The sequence below is a fragment of the Lontra canadensis genome, unplaced genomic scaffold (genome assembly GCF_010015895.1).
Source record: "Lontra canadensis isolate GAN:19392208 unplaced genomic scaffold, GSC_riverotter_1.0 scaffold83, whole genome shotgun sequence".
NCBI lineage: Eukaryota > Metazoa > Chordata > Mammalia > Carnivora > Mustelidae > Lontra > Lontra canadensis.
This window is the reverse complement of record NW_022631077.1, coordinates 4,451,525-4,476,077: the sequence shown is the minus strand read 5'-3', so window position 1 is coordinate 4,476,077 and position 24,553 is coordinate 4,451,525. Positions and strand designations below refer to the sequence as shown.

The following is a 24,553-nucleotide window of genomic DNA, read 5'->3' as shown; positions in this document are numbered from 1 at the left end:
GAGCTCTTCCTCAGAAAAATGAGAAAAATGAGACTAAGAGTCTGTGACAGATGAGTTGATTTATGGATGAGAAGTCTTTAAAAAAAAAAAGCAATGATTTTAGAAAAAAGATAGTGGGTTGAGGAAAATGAAATAAACAAAAAACAATTAGACTGAGTACATGAAAGGTAGAGAGTCCTATCAATGACATAATCTGAGTTTATATATGTATTTATGGACTATTTAAGTAGAGCTGGCTTTTGACTCTTAACTTGATTGCTGCCATAAGGAATTATATTACACTAATTCATGCAGTGTCACTGCTTGACCAGGAAAGAAAACCAGATGAGAATGTTGACTTTTACGTGTTCTTTTCTCTTTAAACATGGTAACAGAGATGCAAGTAAAAAGACCTCTGTTAGAGGATATTCACAGGATCTTGGGAATCTTTAAAAATAATTAATGCCAAACCACAAGCCCTGTAAATTAGCACTTTGAATGCACTCTTAAAGAAAGAGGTTTTAAAGCTGAACTTTGAGTGAATTATCTGGTTCATGAGTCAGTGAAGGTTGGAGTCAAAGCTTTAGACCAAGTAGAGTGCACGGCTGATTCAGAGAATAGCTATTCAACTCTGTTACCTTCAGAAGATAAGCATTTCTCCCTGAAGCTTGGGTCTCTGTCCTCTCCCCCTCTCTTTTAAATTGGTTAAAAACCGATAGCCATGTTTAAGTAGAGTAGCATTAAAAATTGACGAAGTCATCCCTACTGATATGTGTGATAGTGATAGTCTCTGTACTGCCCTGACATTTGAATTTCATCACAGACTTTTATCCTGAAATATATTCCGCTCCTTTCTCACTCTCTCTCTCTTTTCAGTGGGAGATAATGCAGTACGTGCTTGAAACCATTTGAAGTGACTAAAGGTTTTGAGGGGTGGTTACTTCAGAAAAAATTGGCATTTCAGAAAGACATGTTTTCCCTTCGATCTCTGTTGATGTTTGAAGTCTTCAAAGTATTGCTATGATCAGAGAAAAACATTTCTTGTGAAATAGTTCTCTCCAAGAATGCAGTGATTTGAGACTGGCTGGTTGTGGATTCCGATCGTTTGTTCTAGAAGAAGCTGTTTTCACAGAATTTGCTTCAGGCTGAGGTCTGGGGCTTGAAAGATTTATCTTCGATTCAGAATATGTAAATATAAAATTAACCTAGCTTTAAAATCAGCTTCAAAGTCAATCAGAAATGGAGTCTTTCTTAAAATATGCCTAAGCAGTGCACTTTCTAGTCCTTGTTCCTCACAGGTGACCCCGTGCCTGGTGTGTGGATTCTAGTTGCCGCCATTATGTGTGATTACATGTGAAGAGGCTGTGAGAAGGCAGGATGTTCTGTTTTTGCAGTCTGTTGGTTTATTATTTCCAGTCTACTTTTTGCACAGAAAATTGTAGCTAAATATTTATCTCAAGATGCTAAAGGTTTGACTTCAAAAGAAGTGCCAGTATCTACTGAACAGTTGTGTGTGCTGTAGGAGTATGCTGAGTGATTCTCATGAATTATCTCGCTTTTACATTGTCCTTGCAAATGCTGTTATTGTCGTCCCTTACATCCATGTGAAAACGGAAGCTTAAAGAGGTGATGTGGTCTGGCCGTTTTGGTTCTTGGGTGTCAGAGCCAGGGTGTGAACTGGGCTGTTTTAAAATCTTTAAATTTTTTATTTTATTTTTTAAAAAAATATATTTATTTATTTATCAGAGAGAGAGAGAGAGAGCACAAGCAGGGAGAGTGGACAAGGGAGAAGCAGGCTCCCCGCTGAGCAGGGAGCCTGATGTGGGACTCAGTCCTAAGACCCCGAGATCATGACCTGAGCTGAAGGCAGACGCTTAATGACTGAGCCACCCAGGGACTCCTGAACTGGGCTTTTGATGCAGAGCCCACGGCCTTCACCTCCATAATTTCCTGTTAAAAAAGCCTGACTAGGTTCTTTTCAACTCCACGCTTAGAGAAAACCTAGTGAAAATACATGCCACGAATAATGACAGGGAATTCTCAGTGCAGCCTTGGCTCTGGAAGTTTTCCAAGTGCAGCAAACAATAGGTGATGCCCGTATTCCCAACCTAAGATTCCAAGAAGGTCTGGGGAAAAGCCATAGTGTAGATTAAACCGCTAATTGCTTATGTCACTGGCACTTGTGTAGAAGGGCAGCGAGTAGGTACGATAAAAAAGCAAACAAACAGGACAGTACCAGGTGGGTCAGTCTTACCCCACGTGGGGAAATCAACATGTAGGGAAACCATTTGGAGACATGAGAAAGTACGATCTGAGAGGTTAGACTTCTAACTTGCGTTCTGATGTAACAAGTGACTTCCTTCTCCCTCAGCTCTGTTTCCCAACACGTATATAAATAGTTGGAATATTAGAATCCTGGGAGAGTCTATTCTTTTGGGGCCCAGGAACCTCTTCTTAGGAAATGCACATGTAAAATGTTCCATATCATTGAGGGTTTTTATGAGTCCCTAAAATCTCTAGGACTTTCTAGACTTTTATTCAAACCCCTGAATTGATGGATCTCCTTCATTCCATTTTCATTCACGAGTGGCAGATTTCTGTGGCTGTGTTGTGGGAAGAACTTTTGTAGATAGAGCCCTGTGATAGACACCTGGTGGACTTTTGGGGGATTGATGCTACTGAAAGCATATTTGTTCCATATCCTGTGATACATGGAAGGCAGAGGTGATACCGGGTTGATGGGGATTTCTGAAGAGTTGGCACTGGAGCTGGGGGAAAAGCGGGTGGACTTGGACTTGTCAGGCCCAGCTAACGTGGACACACTCTCAGTCTTTCAGTTTCCTCTTCTGTGAAAGGAATGAAAACTGTGTCATGTGACTCTGTGGCATTTAAGTGGAATCGCAGGTGATGATACCTGTAGATAAATCGACTGATGGGGATGAATCTGGCAAATGTTCATCACATTTGCTTGTTGATCTGCAACTGCTTAGAGGGTCCTGGCAGGATATGGGTTCTTAGGAGGCGCAGACCTGTCAGACCAGAGAAACTGACCCTTGGGACTCTGGGAATCTCTTAACGTGTAATGAGAATCCATGGGATCTGAGGAGGCCACCTGAGAAAGGAAATGAACGTGAAAATTGATATGGCTAAGGGAGGAAGCTGGGCTTACATTCTTTGGAAAGTCGGAGGTTTTCACTGGACCAGGGCTCTCCAAAAAGCTAGAAGGGCAGCAGAGAGGGTTGTGTGATAAAAGGCATGTCCATCTGATAAATCTGACATCGATTCGGTGTTAGCATGCAGTAATACTAGATTTCATTAGTTAAAGCTATGCTTGGAACACTTACTCTTTGTTTGCCTCCCCTTTACTGTATTACAGACAGGCATGAGAGCTTTTTGAGAGAGGGGTATTGCATTTTGACCTGAACAAATCTAGCAGGTTTCTGTGACTACTGGGGGTGTCTGGAGACCTTACTCTCTCTCTTTCTGTTGCCTCCATTTCTCGTGCAGCAGGGATGGCCAATGTCTTAGGTTTGGAAGAATTAAGTCCGTCTTACTCTTCATGAAGAATAATTTTTGTTTTTTTTTTGTACAAACTGTTATAATTTATGTGTATTTTAAGTCACTGAGGAAACTCCAGTCTCGTCCGTGTCTAGTAAATAATCCGTCTGTTTTGTTCCGTTTCTATTTTCAGATCGAAGAATTTCGAAGGCTGAGGACACACGTGAAGGGGGCAGAGCTTGTGGAAGGCTGTGATGGGATTTTGGGAGACAATTTTAGACCCACTCAGCCACTTAGTGACAGAGTCATTAGAGCTGCATTTCAGTAGCCAAAGAGAAGAGGAACAAGACGGTCTTCATCAGGGTATGTGCAGATTAAGTAAGCAAAATGGGGCTTCCAGTTCCGTAAACCAGAGTCATCCTCACAGCTATCCTGATAATTAAGCAGTATGCGTGCACTTCGTTTTGATAAAAGTGAGGACGCATTCTCAATCCCTGTTAACCACAAGTCAGGTGGCTTTAAAAATTTTGTGCAGTGTTGAAAAAGAATCTCCAGTCCTTGCATTTTCCCACCAGAGCAGCCTTTAATTCCCATTTTGGTTTAATCCTGGCCTTCATCAGGTAAGGAGCCCCACGGCAGAGAAGCAGTCCATCTTTATTCAAGGTAAAGAGGTAAATTCCTTTTTAGGGCTCCCTATGCTTCACCCTTGAAATGGTAGCAGTTACCTCCTGATGACTGAGGAACATACAGGGAGCCACCAGCGGGGTGGTCAGCCTCAGAGCTGACCCTTGTCTAATGCAGATTGGATCCTCTGTCGGGGTAGGAGAGGGCAGATCTGGTGTGCATGAAAACCCTCGTCCTATGGAAGTGCTTTTATTTGATAGATCAGGAAGCACTTAGTAGGTATATGAATACGGTACGCTTCTTTATGGACTGAAATATAATCTATGCATTTTCATATATTGGATTCAATATATGTATACCTTATCCCCAAAGAACTAACAAAATGAAACATGACGGACATGGGAAAGATCAAATATATGTAGACGACTATATACTGGATTATTTCTTTACCTTGTGAATTTCCCAAGAGTGTGTACATAGGTCAGGGCATGTGGCTGGCCAACCACTGTTTCCCACAAGAGGAGAGCATCTGCTGGAAGGTACGTAGGTGAGCAGGGCAGAGCTTGGACTTGGTTTAATGAAGCCTGGTGAGTATAAGCTCACATACTGTGGGAGCAGAATAGTATAGACTGAGTCACAGACGAATAGATGAAATCTCTGGTTTCAAGAAGGTCAACAGGGTCTTGAGCTAGACAGCTGACATTAGACTTTTAAAAAGTGACCATTTTGTCCATGTGTTCCCCATTCCATTTTTCTTGCCTCTCTGTTACTACTATACCATAGATACCCAGTAGTTCAACCAGATTGTCTTTTTTCTAATGGGAATGTGCTTTGCTCCTACAGTCCTTCCCACCGCTCCTATTGCCTGTGGAAATCCGAGCTACCCTGCAGGCTCAACCCAAATCCTGTTCTCAGCATGAATTCTCTGCTCCTCCCTTAAATTGTACTTCTTTATTCATATTCTTTCTTTCATTTAGCTGTTTGTGTGTTTTTTTACTTTCTGGGTTACAGTCAGACTGAAGGGTTGAGCCATGTTCATTTTGCTCTGAATCCATGAGGACACATAACACTTTGTGTCTTGAATGTCTGTTGGCCAATTAGCGATACTTTAGAGCTGCACATGGCATCTGTCGGCCAGCCCCATGCCAGTCATTCCCGGACTCTCCGTTTCTGCCTTAGCTGGTACGGTTCCTCTTCTTCCTACTTTGGAGATGGTGACAGCCAGGCAAAGTTGCTCTGGTGGGACTGAGAAGGGACTTTCAGTAAATCCTATGTGGTAACATGCAGGAACATCCCAGGAGTGCTTTAAGCTAAGCCTTATGTTGGAGGAACTAAAGAATTCAAATTATATTTGATCAAAGATCGTCACTGTATGATTGGTTCTGGGTATGCAGAGGTCAGAAGAACAGATGTCTCTGCTCCCAGAAAACTTAGAATCACGTGTCAGGAGCCTGATGGTGGAAGAATAAATATTTCAAAAAACATATGACTACACTTTGTAATAAATCCATGAATGAGAACAACAACAACAACAAGAAAATACAGAGGAGGAGATTTCAGGTAGAGGGAGTATCTTTTGCAAAGGCCCTGAGGAGCTACTACTACCTGTGGAGGAGGTAAAAATTTGATTGCATTTAAAAAAAAAAAAAAAAAAGAATTTGATGCATTGAGGTACATAGGAAGGCCCTGTGAGTCTGGGGCGTAGAAATCAAAGGGACAGGGCTCTTATCTTGGAGGCCTTGTCAGCCACGGTAAGGGATTTTTATTTTACTGCTGATGCGTTGAGAACCTATGAAGACTTCTACTCAGGGGAGTGACCTGAGTAGAAAACGTACCCCATGTACATTTCCAATAGATCACAGAAACTGCCGAATGAACATACTGGATGATGGGGGGTCAGGGGCAGGAGTAGGGAGATATTTTATTATTATTATTTTTTATGATTTTATTTATTTATTTGACAGAGATCACAAGTAGGCAGAGAGGCAGGCAGAGAGAGAGGAGGAAGCAGGCTCCCTGCTGAGCAGAAAGCCTGATGTGGGGCTCGATCCCAGGACCCTGGGACCATGACCTGAGCTGAAGGCAGAGGCTTTAACCCACTAAGCCACCCAGGCGCCTGTAGGGAGATATTTTAGAAGTCTGCTGGTTAGCCGAGGGGAAAGACAAAGAACTCAGATGCTAGACGAGGAGCAGCGGAGATGGGGAGAAGTTAAAGTGTGTTTAGCAGACACTGAAAGTGACACCCAGTTGACAAATCAGGTGATGATGGAGAGAGACGGAAACATCAAAGATAACTTCTGGGGTTTGGGGGCTTCCGAAACTGCACACAGATGAATGACATCATTGAATGACAGCAAGAAAGCTGGAGGAGACTCTTGGAAAGTTAAAGAGTTGAGTTGGAGCTCCTTGGATGAGAGATGTCTGTCAGTCACAGTGGTGGACGCTTCCTGCAGCTCGCTGGAATTTCAAAAGCAGAGATCACAAAGGAGGTCTGAACTGAATATGGGAGTCATTGAGGCATTGGCATGAGGTTATATATACACGTCTCATGTTCTAATGCTGCACAGGACCATCTCATTTAAGAGTTCACAAAATTTAATGTGAGACTTTATAGATAAGCTCACAGAGCGTGGAGAAGTTAGATCACGGGCCAAAATCATGCAGTCTTTGAGCAGCAGAGCTGGAAATTGGACCCAGGCAGCCTGGCTGGCAGAGCCCTTTTTCTTACCCACTGTGCGGCAGGGGTCTGGGAGCGCCCCCAAACTGGAGGTGAGGGTGGTATGATGAGGAGGGAATGCGTGTTGCCACAGACCTGAGTTGAGTGGGAAGTGGGGGGTAATGTGTCATGGCGGCTGTCGATGAGCTGGGTGGGAGGATAGCAGAAGGCTGCAGCAACAGAGGGGGTGAAAGGATTGTGGGACACTTTTTAAATAAAAAACTACTAGCACTTGTCTATATGCTGGGGTAATGAGCCAGTAGATGGGAGGCAATAAAGATGCCATTTCTCAGGGGGGCTCATCCTAGCAGGAAGGTCTCTGAAGCCTTGAAAGGGGACGAAGTCTGGGGGACCTCCCTGGCTCGGTTGGAAGAACATGAGACTATTGATCTGGGGAATCTTGAGTTTGAGCCTCACCCTGGGTGTAGGGAGTACTAAAAAAAGAAAGGCAACAAAATCCTGAGCAAATGTGGAAACTGTCTTTCTCATGAAAAGGGACAATTTCTAGACTGTAATAACAAGGGAGACGGAGGTGGTTAGCATTGTTGTGGCTTGCCTTTATTATTTAAGGAAGAATGGGGCTGCGGCTAGGAGAGGCGAGAGGAGGGGGGAAGGTGGGAGACTGGAGCGGAGGGAAGGGGGGTGGTTGGGCTCCCAGCAGCTTCCCCAGGAGGAGAGACAGGTGGGCTGGCAGGAGGGGAAGTGAGGTTTGGTGCATGTAAATTTATTAATTTCCCTAGTCTAGGTTTAGTGTACTCTCTGAATATCAGTAACTGTAAATGACACATTTTATGAAATCAGATTATAACCTTGAATTTTTGATCCATATCTAGCCCTAGACCAGAGGTGTTTTTCTCTAAATATCTCAATAACCATGACTCTTTTATCTCCCCTCACACGTGTACACAGACTGAAATGTTGCTGACATTATGTGTATTTAAGATGTTTCATATTCCTTATATGATAGGAAGATAATGTACAATTTTTTAAGGCTTTAAATTAATTACGATCTATTTCTTTTAAAAGGAGGATGGATTGGTATCCTTATTGTGGTGACTGAGATTACTTAAAGGGGTCACTTTCCCCAAAATTCCTAGGAGTGATGCAGGAATTCTTTCAAAGGCAACTCCAGTTCTGACTTCATCCTTCTATGAATACATTTTTGACCCTTTTATCTTGAAATGTGTAATACAAATCTAGTCATAGTTCTACATAAAAATTATATTGGGAAATCAGACTTATGGATGTGTGCTTTTAATTTGATATTTAATAATGCCCTAAGGCAGGTAATTCAAATTTTTATTAAAGTGAAATGATTTGACAGTCAGACTTTGAATTTAATGCATGAATGTTTCATTTAAGCTCTTGGAACTGAAAAGGAAAAAAAAAATTTTTTTCTGGTGGTTCTCTAAAAAAATGTTTAAAATAATTCAGATTTATTTTAGCTATGTCTTAACTAAAATAACTTTAGTTTTTGGACTTAAAGTGACTCTTTTTTTTTTTTTTTGCATGACATGTCTAGACATCTGGAGGGCTTTGATAACCAAGACTTATTATTTCCATGAATAATCTGTGACTTTTTATATTACCATTTAAGAAGTATGAACCATGGTTTTTATACTTGTTTAAAGAACTAGCACATAACTCATCCAGGTGCTGGAAATTCTTAGTTTGCAATGTTAGTTCAGATTTCTGGGAGCCAGGGACCATGAAATGATCCTTTACCCATTGAATTTTCTGTATGAGAACCAAATCTTAATAACAACAAACAAAAAACAAGACCAAAGTTTAGTCTAGTTTACTTGTTGTTCTTGGTATCTTAATACTGGTACTTAGTTCTGATGAGATGATTACTTGCCTGTTTGTTTTGTGAAGTTTTAGCCCATTATTTAAAGCTTTAGTTACTGTTCAAAGACTTGTCTGTTTCCTCTGTAACTCAGATATATTTAAGCTGCACATGTGTATAGTAACTATACTTAGTTATAATTATTTATTATCCGTAAAACCAGTGCCACAAGTCTCTTTAAATACTTTCCTTTCTTCCCCCCGCTTTAAGGGGGAAGAAGTCTAAGTTTGCCTTCAAGTAAATTAGGGAAAAAATAAAGGAAGCAGAAAAAAGAGGGTTATTAACCAAAGGACTCTGAATGATCCCTTTGTCAAGCTTGCCCTCATTTTTCTTTCTGGGTCTTTGAAGCCATCCTTGACTGTGCTGGACTCTTCCCTCCGAATACTTTTGCAATTAATAATGTTGTCTTTTTAGTTTTAATAACGCTATCACAAGCATCAGTTTCTTATCTGTTCTCTTTTATAACGTAAAAAATTACAGCCTTAGGAAAGGATAAGGCTTTCTAGAAAAGGAGGGGCTACAAGGGGAAAGGGAGAGTGTCAATTCTGAATGACCAAGTAGGGAAAAGCTTTTATCCTTTTTGAACAAATGGAACGCTCAAAGCCATATTTTCAGTCAATAGAACTTGGACTTTTCCTCACTCTAATAATTTAACTTGATGCACAGCATTAAGGTGAGAAATGAAAACTCGATGGATATAGCTGTTTTCTATTTACTGTATCATATAGAATTTCTTGAAAATGGAATGGATTTCCTAAAGGATTTCAAAATGATTTCAGGAAAAGGCCAAAATATCAAGGGTGCTCAACCTATTATGTTTTGATTATGTGATATAAAAATTGTTATTAACCCAAGAATGAAAAGCATCAAAGCTGTATAGGCATTTCTTCAAGATTACTCAACAAGGAAAATAATCCCTACTTCCATATTTATCCCTTTTCCTTTTAGGTTTTAGAAATTTTAATGATTTGTAGTGGATAAAAATTGCAGAATGATTTGCCCGTCCCCCGCCCCCCGCCACAGCTCATGAATTCAAAGAAAATTGTGTTTGGGAAGAAGAAAAGAGAACATTTTGCAGTCATGGGCCAACTTGTATGTTGAACATTCATATATTCTGATCCCTTAAATATAGTAGGTTTCAAGATTTTAAACCTAGAGCATATATTTTTCATAAGAAAATTACCGAGACCAGGTGATCTCCTCTGAACATGTTCTCTTATGCATCATGGATGCTTGTTTTGGTAATTTCCTCAGATCAATTTTTAGCTCCATTTCTCCACTCCGAGACTAATTATTAAGAAAACCGTATTCATAAGGAGGCACTCATTTTGGTTTCCTCGTTTATTTGCTGTCCATTCTCTCAAGTTTCTCTTTCTCCTGATGAAGTTTACAGAGACTTAGGAAAGCGGTCATTCTGGAGCTGGGTAGGTATAAAAGCTCCGCACCCAGACTTTTCAGGAGGCCACTTCCTGTCGGAGTCCTCACAGCTCAGCCTGTGAGAAGGCATGCTGTCTTTGTAGGCGACTTCTCCAAACCTACAGTTTCTGTTTGCACCAGCTGCACATGACCCATGCATTTATAGTCTCAGACTAGGTCTCTCTAGTCAGTTCTAGTACTGGAGGCCCAACTGTCTGTCTGACTCTTCTCTTGGCGGTGTCAAAGACATCTTAAACTCCGTATGTACGAGAGGGAATTTATGAGCTGGCTCTCTTACAGTTTTTTTAGAAACCCGAGTTATATTTGACTTCTCTCTCCCTCACCTCACTTCCCATTTCCAATTTATCGTCCAGTTCTGCAGATTTGCCTTCTGACAGCTCCGAAATCTGTGTCTGTGTCCCCATGCCCAACATCACACCCCGTGAAGTTAGCCCCATTTCTTACCTGGACTGTCGCAAGAGCACCCCTTCCCATAGGATTATTAAAGAAAGATTGCTACAAATAAAAGACTTAGAGGACGTGGTGCGGTCAGACTTGTGTGTCAGCTGTGAGTGGTTGAAAAGAAGACTGAATCCTCCTCTGAGTACAGTGGGAAGGGGTGCTGTGACTAACTGGCAGGACCTGCCCTTGGGAGTTTGGTGTCAGTGGTGGTTATTGCCATCCGTTATGAAGGGTACCATTACTGGCACCTGATTGAAATGTTCACTCTTAAGGTACAGAGTCTTCTGGAAATGGGCTTTGGAAAACCTATCTGCATTAGAGCTTCTGATCTGTAGCTAGGTGTTAGCAGTTAGCCAGGAAATACGGAAGCATGATGAAATGACGGAAGTCCTCTTTTTAATATTTTCATATTGTTATGTAATAGTTATGGTCCTGATGATTATATATAGCAAATTGCTTACACATAGCAAAACCTAGGGAATCTGAAATCTCAGCATGGAAATGAAATGGCATGAGGGTGAGGAAAGCATTACGGTGTGACAGTGAAGAGGAAATTACCCCAGACATCTTTGTTAGGGATGAAAGTCGTTTCCTGAAGAAGGGAAAAGGGTGAGTTAGAGAAGAAACTATGTGAGAGAAAGATATCTATAGGACCCTCAAAAGGGTGAGAATGTATTTTAAAATATTTTTGCTAAAAATATGCCATAAAAAGTTGTTAAACTATATAGGTCTTAGAGGTGCGTGTGTGTGTGTAGGTTTGCTTTATTTTGGGGTCTACTTCAGGTTTAATTAAACAAGCATTCCAGTTAAAACTTGTTTTGATAATATGCAAAGCTGACATAATCTAGACACTACCCAGTATCCTTGGGGACAGAATCTGATATATTTGTTAGGTAATGTGGAGATTTCTCCGATCAAGAAATCGGCCACTAGATAGATAACACGTTCTCCAAATAAATTGTTAAATCGGGAAAACCACATTGTTTTGGATAGGTCTATTTTCCATTATAGCACTGCTTTAACCCCCTTCAAAATTTCTGAATTCTTGTTGTACTTTTAGTGGTTAGAAACTCATCAAGGTCTTTAGGGCTTGTTTACAGAAAATCTTTTTAGGACATCTTGGAAACTTGGCATTGACTGGACCTGAAGAAGTTACTTAATCTGGTCATCTGCCAGAGGAGGGCTTCAGCTCAGTTATTTCAGATAGCTGCTCCCCGTATCTATAGACAAGCAAACAAACCTTTGTTGTTGGGGAATATCTACTTCAGACTTTTTTTGTTACTCCTCTATAATGCAAAAAGAGTAGGGGGAGCCCTCTCATGAAATAGTATCTCTGTAAAATAGTAACTGAATTTGGAATGCTATTTTGATAGTAATGTTTTTATGTTTTTCCATAAATAAATATTTTTTTATGAATCTAACTGATTATATTCCAAATTTATGTTTTTTCTTCTGTTGACATCATGTGAGAATTCCTATAACCTTTATGCTGCAGAGAAACTCATCTAGTCACTGATAGGAATGATCGTCCTGATTTTGCTACAACTAATGATTCTTTAACGGTATCTTTTCTTTAAAGAATGATTACATTTAGTGGGTCCCAGCAATAAAAATCACTGTAATGAGGAATAAAAGATTGTAAATAAGAATAACAATGTTATTAATCATTTAAATTAGTCAGTTATGGCACATTCCTGTACCTAAAATATTTCCATAGGAAATAATGCTAAAATCCACATTTACTTATAATTAGACATAATACAAACCTTCTTTCATTATAACAGTTGCCCAAATCCCAATTCAACCTAATTTCATTGACTTTGATTTCTGGACTAAAAGCATTAAGCTTGAACTAGTGAAAAATGTATATTATGTGCATTCAATTAAGAAGTAATTAGATACTCAATCACCCTTACAACACACCAGGGATTAGGGAAGAAAGAAGAAAAATGTGACTCACTGTAGTGTATAAAAGTTTTGTTAATTGGTTTGCTGCTAATTGAGATTGAGAAAGTGTCAAAGTATCATAACATAGGTTTACTACTGAACAACCTTAAAAGCTAAGTTTAATGTTTTATGATACTCTGATGTAGAATAATGTAGAACTTACCAAGCTGTATGATTTATCTTAGAGTTCTGATTAAAGTTTATGTATTCATTCTAAATTATACAGATTAGTGAGTGGTGGGAAGAAAAAGAAATGAGTGGTTTGTTATATTTCAGATAGTGCTGTGTATTATCTCATTTAATCCCCACAACAATCCTGTGAGGCCTGTGTTTTGATTTATGTTTTAGAGATAAACCGAGGCTGAAGGAGGTTGAGTAACTTGGGTCATGGTCACAGCCAGTAAAGTACAGAGCAAGGATTCAGACCCAGGTAGGTTTAACTGCAAACCTGGAGCTCTTGTCACTACACCACATTTCAAATAACAAAGGGTAGAAAGTTACGAGTATATCTTTGTGTATCCTTGTATATCCTTATATATCTTTGCTCCTTATCTCTTTTAGATAATTGCCCGGAAATGAGACTTCTGGGAAAAAAGGACACGCATGTTTCTGTTCTCAGTAACATATTGCTGCAATACAGGGTTATGATAATAAGGGTTATGCAAATGATGCAGGCTGGCTGAGTTCCGGAGAACCCAGAGTGGGTCCTACAGGACCAGCCAAACATAGTCCTTGGCTTAGTACAGGATAGAAAGCAACCTCCAGCCATAAGGAAGTGAGAACAAATTTTATTGAAGACATAGAGCGAGTGCAGATATGGACAGAGCATCTGGGAGACTTGGAAAGGACAAGAGAGTGAATCTCATTGTTGCTTGGGGTCATGGGTTTTTACTGGGGATTGTGGTCCAGTGCCCATGTCTTCTCAGGCATCCAGGAACAAAAATAAGTGTTCAGGTGTGCTCCGCACATCTCATACGCCCTGGAACCAGGGCTTTTGATGAGTCAGTGGTCTTGGAAAATGTTCATGACCGTGCTTGGTCACTCCTAAGATGTTATCTACTGAGAAACCACTAACTCCTTGAACTCTGCAAGGGGGATAGACCTAATCTGTTCTGTGAGGCATGTGGAAGACAGAGGTGTAGGTCTTCACAAGAATAAAGGCAGAAGGAGTTTAAAAAAGCAGTTTTTCATGGGGTCCCTTTATGTATGTACATATGTTTGTATCACTGATTGAATATTTTATAGAAAGTGTTTCTGCCATTTTTTTCTTATCACTCGGTATACTTTCCACCTCTTTCTCATTTCTTCTTTCCTCCTTGATTTCTTGAAATACGTTCATCTCCCATCTGCCTCTTGAAATTGCTGTGGCAAGAGTTGCCTTTGATTTTCTTTTTTATTCTTTGTTTCCATGTCTCTAAATATGATGTTTGTTCAGGACAAAAAATTCAAACAATATAGAACAAAATAAAGAAGAAGTAATGGATTTCTCAAACCCTCCTGTCAGTGACAGCCATCACCAGGACTGGGGTGAACACGGAGACCCCATAGCACCCCATAGCACAGTGGGGAGGTCTCGCATTCCATTTTGACTCCACCACTAATTAGTTGTGTGATCCTGAAAAAGCTGCTGATGTCTCTTAAGTTATTTTTGTCATCAATTAAAAGAAGTCCATAGGTACCTCAGAGTGTTACTGTGAAGATTCACTGAGATAATGTAAAGGGCTTAACGTGTTTTTGGTCCACGGTGTAAGTGTTCAGTGAATACTTAGCTTTATTGTTATTTTTGTCCATTTGGTCTCTCTTCATGCATTTATCTTCTATGGGATATATAGATATACAGTGTTCCTCATGAATTATATTCAGGCCATTTTTCTTTTCTTTTTAAAGATTTTATTATTATTATTATTTTTATTTTTAAGTAATCTCTACACCCAGCATGGGGCTTGAACTTACCCTAAGATCAAGAGGAACATGTTCTACTAACTGAGCCAGCCAGGCGTCCCAGAGGATTTTTTTTTTTTTTTTTTAAATGTAGGCTCTATATGCAGTGTGGGGCTTGAACTCATACCCCGAGATTAGGAGTTGTACGCTCTACCAGTTGAGACAGGCAGGTGCCGCAGGCTGTTTTTTCTGTCTGCTTGACAATATATCTTTTTATGCCATTGCGTAGGTAATAGGCCATACTTCTGAATGATTACCTTTTAAATAAGTTACCATAACTATGTACCAAAATTTTATTTGCGCTGTTCCTCTATTATTATACATTCAGGTTATTTACAGTATTTTGCCATCCTTAGTGATACCGGGGTTGATTTATGCATCTGTGTCCTTAAAAAATTCTTGGTAATGAGATTACTGGGTCGGAGAGTTTGAATTAGAGTGCATATGTATGGAGATTGCTCGGGCTGGGAGTCCTATCCATTTATGCGTCCACCAAGCACAGTTCCCCTCACCTTCACCACCGTTAACTGTTTTCAGATTTTTCATCTGTGCCTGTCTGACTAAAAAGGATAAAAACACGTTACGATGTTAAATCCCGGGATGGCTTGGTTCTGTCCCCGAAGTCCCTCTCCTAGTCCACCAAACTCCCTATTCGTGACCATTGCTCACAATCCTGGGTGGTGTATGTGTATGGTTTAGTGTTTGGTAGGACAAGGTCCCTCACCTGGCCCCTTCTGCAGAATTTTCCTGGCTGTTCTCCCATGCTTAATTCTTCCAGATAAGTTGTAGCATCATTTTATCAGAATGGTCGAAATAAAGAGTGAAAGAAAGAGGGGGTGTGAAAAAGAGTTTGAGAAAAGAAAAAGCAAAAAAATCTTGCTAGAACGTTTCACTTGGATTGCATTGAATATATGGAGGGATTTAATTGGTATTGAATCTTTCTATTAAGGAACAATGTATGGGTCAGGGCTTGTTAAAAGTGTTTATGTTTTTCCTTCATTGGACGGTTCTCTCATCACCAGACTAATACAAGGTGTGCATTGGGCTCTAGAGTCAGCCTTGGGTGTGGCTCGATGGGGAATATGGCACCGCCACCTGTTCCCCAACTTGGGCAAATCAGTGATACTCCATCAGCCTCAGTGTCCTCATCTATGAGGTAACGATACTAGGAGTAATACTTTCTAGAGATGATGAAATTAAATAAGGTAAAATGCACAGCACAGCGCTTAGCAGAAGTTAGCATTCAACAAATGTGAGCTATTACTGTTATTGTTTTCTTTTTCTTTTTTTACGGTTATTGTTATAGCTGTCCTCTGTTTTGATTAGTGTCATTTTCCATTATATCTTTCTATGGGTTAATGTTTCTTCACTGAATAAATAATTGCTTAGGTTTGTCCTTGGCATTCTTTTTTAAAATTTATTTTTATTTTATTTTTTTATTAAAGATTTTGTTTACTTATTTGACAGAGAGAAAGAGAGAGATCACAACTAGGCAGAGAGGCAGGGAGAGAGAGCAGGCTCCCCGCTGAGCAGAGAACACAATATGGGTCTTGATCCCAGGACCCTGAGATCATGACCTGAGCTGAAGGCAGAGGCTTAACCCACTGAGCTACCCAGGTGTCCCTGTCCTTGGCTTTCTTAACTGACCTTTCACATAGTTTCCAGTAATATTGTAGCTGATTATTTGGAATTTTCTAAACAGACCTTGATCACATACTTAAATAATGACAGTCTTCTCCTTTCTAATGTCAATATTTATTGTAGCATATAGTACTTTTAGAATAATGTTAAATAATCTGGCACCCCTTTCTTATTTCTGATATGCTTTGACTTCTCTTTCCAAAAACAGTAGCATTTTCCTCACACTCTTTTCTCTGAATCTTCAAATGCATTGGACACTCCTGACCTCTTCCTTTCTCATCCTCCTTTCTCTCTTTATTTCTTTTCTCGTGACCTTATGTTGTTATTGGTGGGTATGTTGGGGGGGAGAAGGTGGCTGCGCGTCCTTGTTTGTCATGGAAGGACATTTATTTTTAGTCTTCTGTTTTGTGTATGGTGGTATTTTAGGGACTGTGTGAAAATAAAAACATAATCAGACATGCATGGACTTTCCCCAAAGGGGCTTACAGCCCAGTGTTGGAAGTAAATCAGGTACATGGCTAACTCCAAATTAAAGCAGCCTGTGAAAACTCCCCCAAGAGAGTGTTCTTCTAATACACACGACAAAGAGACCATTCTGAAAGAGAGAATCCTCATGTCCATCACATCCCTATTTAATTATTTATTTTGTCTGTCTTTCTTTCTTTCTTTCTTTTTTTGGATTTTATTTATTTGAGAGAGAGAGAGAGAGAGCATTAGCAGAGAGAGAGTCAAAGGGAGGGGCAGACTCCACGCTGAGCAGGAAGCCTGTTGCCAGGTTGGATCCCAGGATCGTGGGGTCATGACCTGAGCAGAAGGCAGGTGCTTAACTGACTGAGCCACCCAGGCACCCCATCCCTATTTCTTAAAAGATTCTTATTTTGGAAATTATACCCTGGATTATCTTACTTAGGGAGGGAAACTTTAATGGGTTATCAGTGAGCTGAGCCAGACCAGCACTTAGGTCAGCCCTGGGACCTGCAGTGGCCTCTGAGAAGTAGGGCACGTGTGCATGCGTGTCTTTTTATTATTTTATTATTATTTCTTTTAATTTTACGTGCTTGTTTATTTTTGATAGCTTTTCAGGAAATTCTCCCAGTAGTGATTTGATTTGCACTCATTCCCTGGGGTCTCTTCATAGAAGGTAATTTAAAGTTCAAAAATACTCACATGTGAAAGATAGCATCTGTTGCAATTATACTGAAATAGCAGATGATTTAGAGGACTTCTTAGGGTATAACCATACTTCAGGGTCTTGTTATGAACAGTGATCATTGTATAATAGAACATTCTTTTTTAGAATTAATCTTTCTTATTTTTTATACGTACATAGATGGGTATTTGGAGGAAGTCCCAAAGGGGAGCCAGTCAGTTTGATGGCCTTTGTATATTGAAAGTATCATTTCTTTACATGGTTTTTCTGAATAAATATATATTCTGATTATCAAGTAATACAGTTATGGTAGAAACTTGAGAAAATACCCAAATGTATAAAAATTAACTTTTTTAAATCAAATAATGATAATCCATTGAACATAGGCAATTAATTTTGTTTCTACCACAAATTGCATTAAAATAACAGGAAAGGTTTTTTTTTTTTTTTTTTTTTTAATTTTTTAAGTAGACAAACCGACTAGGAAGAGAAAACAAAAGAGACAGCACCAAAAATATTTTGGAAGCTGGAAGCAGATGGTTGTGAGGTAACAGACTTAGCAGATGTGAGGAACATGCCTATTTATGTGACAGTCTCTCAAAGGCTCAGGAATTGGTGGCAGCAGATAATCTCTAGAAGCTGGAGTGAGAGGAGGCTGAAATCATATGTAGTGATTGAAAGCTGATGAAGAGAGAGTCTCCTTATTAGGGGACATAGGTGCCATTGAGTATCAGGATACCTCACTGAAAAATAGAATAATTAAATAATATCCTCATGTCCTATGTTCTCTCCTCCCCCCCCTTGGCCTCCAGGACACTGGCAGAAAGGCCTCTACTCTCTAGACAGGGAACTTGAAGGGTCTTTCTGGAGAACCTGAGTACCCCAAGGGACTTCTTTAACGAAATGGCCCAGCTGGTACATTCTGTGGTGAAAGCAGGACAGATAAATAAGTGCCCTCTTGTGTGCTTGGAGTCTCCGCTCTTGTTTTTTGTTTTTTTTTTTTTAAGATTTTTATTTATTTATTTGACAGAGATCACAAGTAGGCAGAGAGGCAGGCGGGGGGAGGAGGCGCAGGGGGAGAAGCAGACTCCCCACTGAGCGGAAACTCCGATTCGATTCGGGGCTCGATCCTAGGATCCTGGGATCATGACCTGAGCTGAAGGCAGAAGCTTTAACCCACTGAGCTACCCAGGTGCCCCTCTACTCTTGGTTTTTGTTGTTGTTTTATAGTGGTTGTTCCCATTCTGCAGTATGAACAGTTACCGACATTTGAAAAAGGTGTATAATACAGAAGAGCCCAAAACAAATAGAAGAAGGCAAGATATAAGAAATAAATACTTAGGAAAAGTTAAAAAAAAGTGATCATTCATGTCTTTAGAGAGGTCAGGGAAGAAACTGCAACCGTGAAATGGGAATTGGATGCTGTGAAGAAAAGGAATAGTCTAAAAAGCTTTTGGAAATTGTAAACACGATGGCAGAAATTTCTCTAGGAGAATCAGAAGGCAGAACTGAATTTCTTAGAAAGTAGAACAAAAATAGCAGATAAGTAAGAAAATTGGAGAACCAGTGCAGGTGGTCCATTATCCAAATAATAGGAAAACGAGAGAGAGAGCAGAGAAAATGGAAGAGAGGAAGCAGCCACAAAATCATTTAAACATTTTCTCAGGACTCATGAACATACATTTAAAGTTTTAAAGAACCCATTGAATTACCAGCATATTGATCAAAGTGCACCCACAGCAAGGCACTACTAATTTCTAGACACTGAGGGAGAAGTTACAGGGAGAAAAAAACATTGAAAGAACCTGGAATTTGGACATCAGACCAATAAATAGCAACACTGGAAGCTAAATGTCAAGCGTGAACTCTGAGGGAAAATTACAACTCCCTAGAATTTTTTAGCCAGTCAAGCTTAAAGTATTCCTTTTTAAATATCAAGATCATTAAAGATTATTTCCCGAGAAGCTACTAGAAGATATGCTTCACCAAAATGGAGAAAACAGATGGAGCATTTGGGAAACAGGAGATCCAGCAAAGGAGATGCCCAAAACAATTGTGAAGTGGGGTTGTAGAGATAGAGGTAGTGAGTCTAGATGTGAGCAAATGAGAAGGCTCTAGAACTTTCTCCAGGAAGATGAAATAGATTGCATGATACGCCTTAAACTTCTTGAGAGTCAGACGATTGGAGGTAGCTTTGGATTGCATACAGAAAAAACTAAGGTGGGAAGAACCAGGATAATTACAGTTACTCGCTCCAGGGGGAGAAAATAAGTATAGGAAAAAAAAATGATACATGAATACACATAATTCAGCTCTGGATTAGATTTATATCATCACAGTAATAGAAATAATAGAACAGAAACTGATCCAGCCAAAATTACTATATAACCATATTGGAAGGATGGAGGGAAGGAAGAGTTTATATACATGTGGGTGGTGTATGTTGGGGTTGGGGGATGTCTGACAGGAGGAAGGAGGGTCACATCTTCATTTTCCATGGGAAAAGTCAAGAGACAATACTTAAAATTGAAAAGGAGTAATAAAAATCACACTATTTAGCTCTGTGGTGTTAATAAAATAATCAGTTAAAAGAGTTGAGGAAATTGGTGGCGTAGAGATAGGGACCTGCTAGTTTTCATAGGAAATATTCTAGAACTATGTAACCCTTTATGTGAATGTGCAATTTTGATACAAATTTAAAAAATTAAATAAAATTAAAAAATAAAGTTGCTCCTGTCATTTTGTACACTTTTTTATGTATACACGCACACACACACACATTTTCTTTGAGTGTTTGCTGTGGGCCAGGTACTGCGTTGGGCCTTGGAAATACAGTGCAAAGGTGATCAAGTATCATTTCCTTCCATGAAAACTTTCTCTGAAATTCTGGAAAGTAAATTTTGAACACATGCTCTGGAAGATAATAGGCCATCGCGTAGTTCAATTTCCAGCTAGTGAGATGTCTGTAGAATCAGCTGAAATCCTCACTAATAGCTTGATTATGTGCCTGGGACTCACTGTCCTCACCTTTCATCTGTTGTCATACTACATTCTCACACAACCCTATGAAGGTTCTGTCTGGATCCATGATCATCTGAAGCTCAGACGGGGTGAGTAGATTGCCTAAAATCGCAGAGCTGGAACTCGAACCTTGGCCTCCCTGGTTTCAAATCTGTACCACAGATTGTGATTGATTGAAATATTTACCCAGGTAATTTGGTGTCTACAGTGAACAAGAGGAAGCATCCATTTTTTTGGGCTGGGGGTGGGGGTGGCTTACATAAAAATCGTCCTCACAGTGCCTTGTAGAGGAGAAGCAGCCCAACAAGCATGGGGCATTACTATCTTTAGTTTCTTCCGGAGGGGGGTTTTTAGCAGAGTGAGTACCTAAATTTACCAGGAAGAGACCACGCTCTGGTAGATTAGAACTCACTTAGCATCTGTTGAGAACAGTTTACATGGGACCCTTAGAACTTCAAAATGAATGAGACACCGATGGACACGGGCATCTGTTGCACTCGATGTGTGAACATTCAGTATCAAAACGCTTTGTGTTAAGACCTGAGTTTGTATGATTAAGGAGACTGCATATTAACTATCCTTTGTTTAATTGGTATTTTGGACCATGATAGTTTAAGTTTTAGAATGGCTTCATATATTCTTAAATTGAAATTTCTTTACTTTGATAAACTCGGAATATATATTCCTGTAGATTTGCCTTTTCCAAATGTGTTCTGCAGAGCCATTAAGATACACATTAAGGTGTTTTGTTAAGTCAGGAGCTGATGTCTAGCAATTTGGAGAATCCTGGATATAATAACCTCCTTTTGGAGATTTACAGGGCACATTAGTGCGTTAGAGACTCTGAGGTGATTTTGTATAGAACCACCATATGTTACTGTATTTAACCAGAATTTCCACAGTTTTTTGGAACACGGATTCATTTTTCCAACTAAATTTTACTTGAACACATTTTGGGAAATGGGGGACTCCAGGTTATTTTTCTTTTGAAGGAAATGTGCCTATCATGACCTTTCGGCTCCTTTTAGCTCTGAAATGCTGTGGCTTCACAATTTTGACTGTCAGTTCCATGTGAGTCGCTTCGACTTAAATTTTGCTAGGTTGTAATTATCAAGTGTGTACACAAAGTCCTATTTTACCTTTGAAGTTTTATCTGAGGTCTTAAAGATTTGATTAGGACTCCCTATTTTCTTTGAAACGTGGTTTGGAAAAATATACGCCACATTACAAATACTTTCTAATAAATTGTTCCAGAAATTGTGTATATCTGTGTACATAGCATACGTGGACAGACGCGTGTATGTGTGTATGTGCAATATATCCATACACAGAGAGCATATGTGGACATTTTTTAAGTACTCTATTGTGTTCTTTATTAAGGAAGGAAGTTATTTAATTGCTGCAGTGAACATTCTGACACAAAATCTTTGTATGATTGGATGGCTATATCTGTATAATAAGCTTCTAGGAATATAATTTCAGGTCAGAAAGCATATGCATCTGAATTTTTAATAGGTCTTTATTATCCAAAAGAGTGGACCGGTTAATGTGCAGCGACCCCATGAAAGTTGGTTTGGCCACTCCCATCGCTGGCAACATGACTAGATGTTATTGAACATCTGAGCTGACGTTGTTTTCCTATATGGGAAATCCACTCTTTCAAAAAAGACTATCTTTTCATGTATTATTTTGTATTTATTATTTATCCATTTACTTAATAGAATCGGAAAGCTCTTTGGGGGCTAGCAAGAATGGTCTTTTTGCACAAGCAGTGACCGTCTGTGAGTAATATACGTGAAGTTAATGATAATAACTTAAAGCTGAATTTTATTACTAAACATGGTACAGAAATGTTCAGCCTTTCAAACATTTCCTTCAGTGGAAAATACCTCTGTGAACTTTTGCGCTAGTAGATTCTGCCACAGAAATAAAATGATGGTGGATTTGATGCAAAAATTGCAGAGATGACAAACTTGACCATGGATATAGTTTTGAAATTTCCACATTTTCTTATGAAATCTTGAGTTTTCACTGTCTCTTCTGAGACTGCAGAAAAAGACTTTTCAGTCTGCTGTGGAGGGATGTCAGTGACATAATTGATTCATTCTTTTTGCCTCCAGGAGGAAGACAACGATCCTATAGTGCCCTTCGATGAGAAATGGAAACTTTTGAGCTGCAGCTCCGGTTGACCCTCAAAGCCTGCATTGTTTGTCTTCATCTAACCCAGCTCTGATGGACGTCTGTGACAGCTGCCTCTACATGTGCTCTAATGAAATACTAGAAGTGGCTGTACATTCAAAAGAACCCCAGTATTCTATATCCGTACCACTGCTGCTAGGATTCAAATTTTGGCACATACTGTTTTTTGCTTATGTGTAGAAGAAATGAAACTAGTTTTCAGAGTTATTAATATGAATATATATCACATATTAATAATGAGGCAGGAAAAATACACTCAGTGTTAGCGGTCCTTCATTTCCTGTCTCAGAGAAAATTCACTCATTTGGAGAATAATGTAATTCTTAATAATAAATAAGAGTTTTGATCAGGAACAGCGTACGGCTTGCAAATGGAATGTGAAGGATTAGTGAAGGTCGTATCTCATGTTGTTCAGCTCTCATGCCACAATTAATGTCATGCTGATTATTATGCAAAACAATTTTGGAGTTAATGCAACAACAGAATCACTTTATGTATTTCTCAAAGGATCAAATTGAATGTATGAATCTAATTGATTTATTTGACATATTAGAAACTCTGGTTTCTAGGAGTTTAAGAAAGGCATAAAAATAGGATAAAAAGTAAGTGGGTACTACATACCAGAAAATAGCTTTATTTTCAATGATAGAAACATAAGTTTAATAGTATCCTATGATAATTTAGTGTTGTACATTTTGTAAGACCTTAAAATATTTTATTCTATGGATTTTACTTTAGTATATTGAGACATTGCTTTCTAAGATAATCAACAATATCTTTATTTTAATTAATTTTAAGTGCTACTGGCAAATGTAAGCATATGCTTAGAAGCAGTTAGATGTGACAGAATGAGATAATTTGTGTAAACTAGTAGTGTGCCTGGCACAAAGCAAGTACTTAATAAATGTTATTTGTTGTTACAATTATTGTTGTAAAACTACAGGCCTCATAGTCCTAATTTGGAGGGATTTGGGGATGCAAAATGTCTAAGTCAGAAATCATACAGGTAAAAGATGTATATGTTGTGAGGTTTTAGATGTGTTGTGTAGAGGCTGTAATAAAGCATTAAATACAAATAAAAATCACACCCAGTATCCCTTAAAAATGACAGCAAAGGAAGATGCTGGTAGAGCCTTGTGCAGGGAGAGGCAGGAGTGGTGGCCATGGCAGCAGAGTGAGGAAAGGCAGGGACTTGCAAAGGTTTGGGGTCCTCCCTGAGCCCTGGGCCACAGGAGGGCAGCATTGGGCAGAGTCTCTGGGAAGTGGAGAGAAGCCCTGGATCCTTCCTTTCTGCAGTTTCTCCTATGCAAAAATGAAAAAATGGCAAAGCATGGTTGCAAAAACTGCAACCTGTTTAAAGACTTCTCTCTCTTAGACTAAAACATGCCACACACGCTGAACATTGGTCATAGGTGTCTCCTCATTTGTAACTGATATCTAAAGATGACCTCTGAAGATCTCATTTTCTTATGGATGAGAAGCCAGTCAAAAGGTGACCTGGCAATCTTTCAGTAGAGCCTGTGTTTGGGCCCTGAAAGCAGGGTGCAGGTCAAGTCTTGGACTTGACTTTTGTTGCTTCTTGTAGTCTCCAACCATCTGTCCCTGAAAAACACAAAATAAACATTAACAATTCAAGTGACCTTTAGGGAAATACCTAGTTGCCCATATTTCCCCCTTCAATGTTTTTTAGTTGAAGCCATCAAATTTACCATCTGCTTTCTTAAGTGAGAAGATGGACATGAACTACTTGATTCAGCTTGTGGTGTCCATTGCTGAGGCTGTGTGTGTGGAGGCTTAGTAGTCTTTAATATAGGAAACCCCTTCTTCCTTTCTACACTTTGGTACCTCGGGCTCAGACTATGAATGCAGGTGTGAGAGTGATGCTTGTGTAAGAGTGAATATCAAAGTGTAATTTATAAATCAACACAAGTACAAATAACTGATCTTAAATCTATCCTCCCTTTGACGGTGTCCTAGGGAAGGAAAGTGAAAGGTATGTAATGGGCCCTGAAATTGAGGAAGGAGCCTCCCAAGCAAGTGTGTGTGTGTGTGTGTGTGTGTGTGTGTGTGTGTCAGGGGGTGGGTGGAAGGGTGTGTGGGGGAGTTAACTTGG

The 24,553-nt window shown here is 39.5% G+C and overlaps 1 protein-coding gene across 1 annotated transcript in view; it reads left to right on the top strand.

Moving 5' to 3' along the window:
* The window catches only part of CA8 (carbonic anhydrase 8), an 85,223-nt gene extending 61,846 nt beyond the window's left edge, over positions 1–23,377 (top strand). Inside the window, exons 8-9 of the mRNA XM_032882608.1 lie at positions 3,671–3,840; positions 22,362–23,377. Coding sequence (XP_032738499.1) covers positions 3,671–3,805 — 135 coding nt within the window. The 3' untranslated portion in view covers positions 3,806–3,840; positions 22,362–23,377. The remainder of the gene's footprint in view (positions 1–3,670; positions 3,841–22,361) is intronic.
* The last annotated feature ends 1,176 nt before the right edge of the window (positions 23,378–24,553 follow it).